This window comes from Panthera leo, chromosome A1 (genome assembly GCF_018350215.1).
Source record: "Panthera leo isolate Ple1 chromosome A1, P.leo_Ple1_pat1.1, whole genome shotgun sequence".
NCBI lineage: Eukaryota > Metazoa > Chordata > Mammalia > Carnivora > Felidae > Panthera > Panthera leo.
The window spans coordinates 196,105,345-196,112,544 of record NC_056679.1 but is presented as its reverse complement, the minus strand read 5'-3'; the positions used below and the strand labels follow the sequence as shown (position 1 = coordinate 196,112,544).

Below are 7,200 nucleotides of genomic sequence, written 5' to 3'. Positions count from 1 at the left end.
TTAGTAGCATTTTAATCAAGTGCACGGGCTCCTCCACAGCCATTACCTTGGCCAGTTCTCTACAACCCTGTGAGGTAGGCAGAGCTCAGGCTAGCATCCCGATTGGCAGTTGGGGAAACTGAGGCCCAAAGGTGAGGGGATGGGCCCAAGGTCAAAGAGGCACCCAAGTGTCCTGACTGTTGGTTCAGGGCCTCTTTGCACAGCTGTTTCCACCACCCTTGATCCTGCAGCAGCTAAGAGCCAGGTCAATCCTCTGGGTCCTGGGGGCCAGAAGGAGAGCTTTCTGCCATAGCCCCCAGCACCAGTCTGGCCCCAGGACTGACCCAAGCCATGTGAAGACCCATCCCTGCACCCCCACCCTCAGCATCAGAGGATCCCTTCAGAGAGTGGCCAGATCGCCATGCTTCAGCTGGAGTCCAGGCCTCGAGCTGCCTCCAGTGGTCCCTCACCCAAGCAGTACCACAGAGGTGCAGGGTCCAAGGGCAAGGCTTTAAACGAGCTGGGAGGCAGCAAGGTCAATGGCAACTCCACCATGCTCCCAGGCACCAGGTCCACACCACAGGGCCACAACATCAGAACTCATTTACAGATGAGGAAACTGAGGCCCAGCTCTCATGCAGACCACTTGAGGTCACAGAGCAAGTCAGTGAAGAGGCAGGATTGGAATCCAGGCACCCCAGTCTAGTTTATTCTCCCCCAAGCCAAGCTCCCCACCTTTCAACCGAGGGGCTCGATGCCCCCCCCACCGATTTCCCTGCAGATGGGGGCTTGACCTCAGGCCCATCCCTGGGGAGGAACAGGGCCAGGTTTGAATGGGGAAGTACATCTAGAGGGACAGAGATCCTCACCTCCCCCCACTCCCCATCAGATCCGCTGTGACATCAGCCTGGTGTTGAGTTTACGAAAAAAGGATCGCAGCTTGCAAATCTTGCATTTTTTCTTGCGGCGTCCTCGGGAGAAGCTTCGAGCCCTGCCTGCCTCTTCCTCCTCTTCCTCTTCTTCCTCATCACTGGCCCAGGGCCCCCAAGCACCCCCGTTAAAGTCAGGGTGGGCCCGGGGATTCTCAGCCGGGTAGCGCACAGGGATGGCTGTGCGGTTATAGTCCACCAGACGGGCCAGCAGGGCACGGACCACATCAGGCCGCTGGCCAGCCAGGTCCTCCCGTTCGTAGGGGTCAGCGCTGATATTGAAGAGCCACACTGCCTGGCGGGCACTGGCCATGCGCTCGAGGTTCCACCAGCTGCCAGGGAAGGCGGCCAGCGTCTGCGGTGGGATCCAATCGCCATAGCCAGGGTCCCCTGTTAGCAGCTTCCACTCGCCCACACGGATGGCGGCCTGCACGGCAGTGTTCCAGATGCCAAAGCCAGCCTCCAGGGAGCCGTGCCGGGCATGGTTGTAGAGGGGGTCAATGTTGTGCAGGATCTCTGTGCGCGGTGAGGCCCGGCCCTCGCTGATGGCCGGCCACACATCGTAGCCGTCCAGCCCATCGGCCGCCGAGGCGGTGCCGCCTGCCAGACCCACCAGGGTCGGGTACCAGTCAGTGATGTGCACCAGCGCCCGGCTGGTCCGGCGCTTCCGCTTGAGCAGGGGGCTATGGACAAAGCCCAGGCCACGCACACCACCTTCCCAGTAAGTGCCCTTGCGTCCTCGCAGCGGCCAGTTGCTGCCCCCCGAGAAGGTCTGGCCGCCGTTGTCACTGGAGAAGATGATGACGCTGTTGTTGTAGAAACCATAGCGCTTGAGAGCCCAGGTGATGTTACGCACAGCCTCATCCATGCAGGTGACCATGGCCGCATACTTCCGCCGGGCCACGTTGCCCATGGTGCGATAGCGGTACAGGTACTCACGAGGGGACTGCAGGGGCGTGTGCACCGCCTGGAAGGCCACGTAGAGGAAGAGGGGCCGCCGGGGGCTGTGGCTGGCTAGGATGTGGCTGACACGCTGGGCATAGAGCATAGTGGAATACTGGCCGCTGAGTCCCCAGGCCACACTCTCGCCCTCGTGCAGGTCAAAGCCACACACCCCGGGCCCGTCGCAGTTGTCGTAGGTGTAGTAGTCCACGTTGCCCGTGAGCGAGCCCAGGAAGGTGTCGAAGCCCCGGCGGGTAGGCAGGCACTCCTTCCGGTAGAAGCCCAGGTGCCACTTGCCCACCATGTGGGTAGAGTAACCCGCCTCCTGCAGCTTCTGGGGCAGCGTCACCTGGTCCAGGGGCAGGCAGTTGGGCTGCCGTGGGCGGATGATGGAGTGCTGGAGTCCCGTGTGGATCTGGTACCTGGAGGAAAGAGGGGAGGGCAAAGAAGGCCCGGGTGAGCTACAAAGCACTGCTCTGGCCCACCGGCCCCCAGTTCTCACCCCGAGGTGGGCTCTGGGCCCAGCACTTCCGGCAAAGGTACAGCAGGTATTACGACACGTGACAAGCACTTCCAATGTATCACCTCATTGAATCTTCAAAATTAGTTGAGCTCATATTATGGTCATTTCGCAGATGAGGAGACTGAGGATCAGAGTGGTTAAACCACTCGGCCCAGGATCACGCAGCTAGGAGCTGGGGAGTTTAGAGTCGAACGCAGGTTAATCATGACAATGTAGCTAACATTATTCTCCAAATAAGGCAACTGAGGCTCAGTACATGAAATCGCTTGCCTACTGATTCAAACAATCTGTAACTGGAGTTGGGATCTGTATCCCAGGCAGTCTCCAGAGACTTCAGAATCCCTAAACTCGAAGCCACTAATTTGCTCTGGGGCCTAGAGCAAGTCCTGCCCTCCCAGGGAAACTCCTGCTCACTCTTCAAAGCCCAGTCCAAATGTTACCCCCTCTGTAAAGTCTCTTATAACTCTCTCCAAGAATGAGTCACTTTTGCTTCTGGGTTAAATTTAGTACACATGATCACTGTCCTACTTGACCATGGGGTTCTACTCAGTTGTACATGTTCTTAGGCCCAATCATCTGTAATCGGATTGTCCTTTACTCAACTTTGTGGTCTTGGCACTCAGGTGACGTTAAAAGGACACTCAATTACTTACGGAATGAATGGATGAAAGAAGGAACGAATGGTGGCACTCCCAGACAATTTTAGAACCAGAAGGGACCCAAGTCAACTTCCAGTGTATTTACCTTGTTTTAAAAACACAGTTCCAGAGGAGGGGAAGGGCCTTGCCCAAGGTCACTCAGTGGTCAGGGGCAAAGCCAGGACTTGAACATAAATCCAAGCCAAGTCCAAGCACAGGCTCCCTTCCAGCAAACGAGGCTGCCATGTCTCCTCCCCCATGGTGGCCTCAGTTTGCTCATCTATAGGGGGGGAGTTGGGTTGAATGGGAGATCTCTGAAAACCTTTCAGTTCCCAGATTTTGTAAGACCTGTTCTCGTGTGCCTACCCACAAGTTCATGTGGCCCCTGGATCCGGTCACTCACACACGCTACTGCTGTGAGGCAGGAGTGAATGGTTAGCAGAATGCTATATTCCTCATTTATTCATTCAAGTCCCTTCTGTGGTCAAGGCCCCCATGCGATCTGCTTGGGGTGTCCTGCCTTTACTCAAGTCTTAAAAGTCCCAGGGTAAATAAGAAGCCTGGAACTTCACTAGGGTCTTAGAATCCCACACCTGAAGGCCTGACACCTTTAACCCAGGCACTAGGTGGGCTTTCCTGTTTTTAGTTTCCTTAACTTAAAGCTGTTATTGTTGTTAGCCATCATTAGCTACTACTGCCATTTTTAACACTATAGGCCACACGCATCGTTTCACTTAATCCTCATAAAAAACCTACAGGGGAGACCATTATCCCCATTCTACAGATGACCAACCGAGGCTCTCAGAGGTATCGCAACAGGCCCGACTGCAGACAGCTCGCAAGCAGCTGCCCCGAGCTTTGAACCCAGGTCTGCACACCTCAGGCTGAAAACCTCTCGGTGATCCTGGCTCTACAGACCTCTCAGTCAACCTCATGAACGATTCCATTTAACAGAGGAAGTACCGTAGCGCCCGGTCACAGCCGAGTCTCTTCCTAGGGCTGGGCACCACGGAGCACTGGTTTGTAAAGTGGGTGGGCCAGCTCAGAGTCACCGAAGCTCGTCTGTAAGCGAGTAACATGAGAAACACTGGCTCTCTCCAGCTTCGCCCAACACGACTGGATGCATTAACAAAACACTAATGAGAGCAGTCAGCATCAGTCAGATGGAGCCAGCTGCAGGGGGCGGAGGGCAGACGCTGCCCAGCCACACTCGGCTCACTTCACAGATCAGGGGGTTGGCACACTGCCCCGTTGGCTGCTCATTCCCCTGCTTAAACCCAAAGTCACCTCTCGAGAGAGAAATGCTAACTTGTGCACAGTTCTCAGGAATGCAGATTCTTCTTCCCTCTCCTGGAGGTTGGTCAACATTTGGGCTTCACCACCACCACCAACGCCCCCGCCCACGACCCATACACCAGCCCCTCACCCTCTTCTCCGACGCTCTCTCTTGCTGTTCCCGGAGCTAAATGCTGAGTGCCCGAGTGAGGGAAGAAAAGGCACCTATTTTGACTCACGGCTCTGGGACCCCTGCCAACCACCTGGCCTCTCAGCCCCCTCCCCAACGGATGCTACAGACTCTAGGCATGAATTGGGTCCTCCCTGACTCCATGCCTCAGTTTCTCCCACCCAGAAACAGGGACAGCAAGGCTCCGGTTCCTGAGATCATACTCAGAGATGGAGATCTCCCTGGGTGGAACTTGGGAGAAGGCATGCCTTGGACCCCATCCAAGGAGGATTAGCTTCAGCCTTGCCAAAGGATTTTCTCCTAAGTGGCCAAAGTTTGCCTTCTACGCCCCCACCTCCTGTTTCCCTGCTCTTTTAATCCTGTAATCCTGCCGCCTTGCCTGTGGGCCACTCCTTACGGAGAAAGCAGCACGTCTCCTTGGGACTTTCGGCCAATTTAGGAGGACTTTGCAGATGAAAAACCAGAGGTTTGGAGAAATGAAGTAACTACCCAAAGGTTCCACCGGTCACGGCATCCTGTGCATATCTTTCTGCTCTATCTAGAATGTCTATCTATCTAGACATTCCCTGGCTTCCTTCCTCTCCTCGCAGCCATCAAACAGTTTGGGGACCCTAATCCCTCCGGTGACATGGGGGCTGCCATTTATTGACAGCCAAGCAGGTGACACACAACTCATCCCATCACCACTCTTTTTCAAGTAAACACTCCTCTTCACTCCGTTTATGAACAGACAAGAAAACGGAGGCTTAGAGAAGGGAAATGACTTGTTCGTGGCCTCAGGGTCTGTATACAGAAGCGGCGTTAAAACCCAAGGGTCAGAGACTGCCGTGTTCCTCCAACAAAGGGATGACCAGATGTCTCCTTCACATGGTGTGTAATGTGTGTCCTAGAACATCAGAGGGAGGAGACCTCAAAGATGGTCCAATCCACTCCGTGTACAATTGGAGAAACTGAGGCCCAGAGAGGATAAAGGACATAACTAATGATCACATAGGCGACTGGAGACAGTCGTGTCTGAGTGTCTCAGAACTGGCCCTGAGTCCTTGCTTCCCAGGTCCCAGAATGGGGGGAGCGGGACTGTGAATGCACAGGAAATCTCCAGACCGGATTCATTTGGGGCTTACACCGCCAGCCCCAGCAGCCTGGGTCATGCCTACCTGCCAGTGAGAAGTTGGCTCCGCGAAGGCGTGCAGATAGGCTGGATATAATAATTCTCCAACTTGACACCCTCAGCTGCCAGCCGGTCCAGCGTAGGGGTCTCAATATCTGAGCCATGGTAGCCCACGTCGTGGTAGCCCTGGTCGTCGGTGAGGATGAAGATGATATGGGGAGGCTGGGGTGGAGCGGCCGAGGGCTGCTCCACGCCCGCCTCCCCGGGACCGTCGGCCGCCAGGCTCGGCTTGGACCAGTCCCAGGACAGGTAGCCGAAGCTAAGCAAGCTGACCAGCGAGAGGCCAGTGAGGGCGTGCATCGCCATGCCGGCCCGCGCGTCCCGGCGCACAGGGTTCCCCGGGCCTCACCGCCTCGCGCGCCCAGGGCGCACGGCCCGCACGCCCGCCGGCTGGCCGGCCTGGACGCTGCGAGATCCTTCAGCGGCCCCGGGGGTGGCCCAGGGGCTGGTCCAGGACTGGCGGCCGGACCTGCGCGGCCGCAGCGGGGCGCTCTGGGGAGGTCAGGCCCGCGCCGAGCCGCCTCCCGCCGCCTGCGCGCCCGCCCTGCGCCGCCCTCGCTCCCTCTCCCCCAGCTCAGCCGGGCCAGCCTGAGACGCGGCGTGGCTGCTTCCAAAAAGTGCTCTCCACCATCCTCTGGCTCTCCCCTTCCTACTAGCCCTCGATTTCTCCCGCCTCCTAATTTCTCTCGCCTCTGCTTTCCCTTCCTCCTCCTCCCGACCCTCCAGCCCCCAGCCCGGCCTCTCGCCCCGCCCGGAGTCCGGAGAAGAGTCGGGCTCCCAGCAGGGAGGCGGGCAGGACCCCAGCGGGGAAGGGGAGGGAGGCACGGGTTGGGCGGGCCTGGGGGGGACACCGCGGGAGAGAATGCGAGAAAGTTGTAACATCTGCCGGGCCGAATCCCAGGTGGAGGGGCGGGACCTGGAGCAGCGGCTCCGCCCCCGGGCGGGAAGCCCAGGCCCGGGCGGCCCTCTGGCTCCGACCCCCTCCCGGGCCCCGGCCCGGGCCGGGAAAAGGAGGGAGAGGGGCTGCTTGGAGTTCAGTGGAACAGCTCCGGAATGGCCCGGTCAGACGTTCCTCGATCTTGGGAGTCTTAGCATCTCTGCGTGCCAGCCCTGGAAGGGACGCGCATAGTTTTCTGTTCCAACCGGGTCACTGTGCAATTGGAGAAACTGAGGCCCTGAGATGGGTGGGAACTCGTGTAAGTCACAGAGCATGTTAGTAGCTTCTCCCCTGGCTCTCAGTGGCTGTTAGAGTGGCAGTAGAGGCAGCAGTGGAGAACAGGGATGACTTTAGCAAGCACGGCGTGGTGGGGGGGAGGGGGGGTCTGGAAGTCGGCAAACGCGGTTCAAGCCTTCGCCAGCTTCCCTCTCCCCAACCCCTCCCCCTCTTCATCCTGCGGTTCGCAGCAAGAATGCCAGCGCCGAAATCCAGAGGGCGGGGGCTGTTGAACACATCTCGTATCCACGGGGTCCAGAAGCTGCATGAGTACATGTTGCATGAGTCAATGGATGAATGGGCCTCCCGCATCCGGCAGGCCAACTCGCACCCAAGGAAA

The 7,200-nt window shown here is 57.9% G+C and overlaps 1 protein-coding gene across 1 annotated transcript; it reads right to left on the bottom strand.

The window, feature by feature from the left end:
* Nucleotides 1-6,496, bottom strand: ARSI (arylsulfatase family member I). The gene is made up of 2 exons (XM_042907629.1): nt 5,634-6,496; nt 1-2,272 (listed from the first exon to the last, which is right to left on the bottom strand). Exons 1-2 carry the CDS (start codon nt 5,951-5,953, stop codon nt 865-867), a joined length of 1,728 nt encoding a protein of 575 aa, XP_042763563.1. The 5' UTR covers nt 5,954-6,496; the 3' UTR covers nt 1-864.
* Between the last annotated feature and the right edge of the window lie 704 nt (nt 6,497-7,200).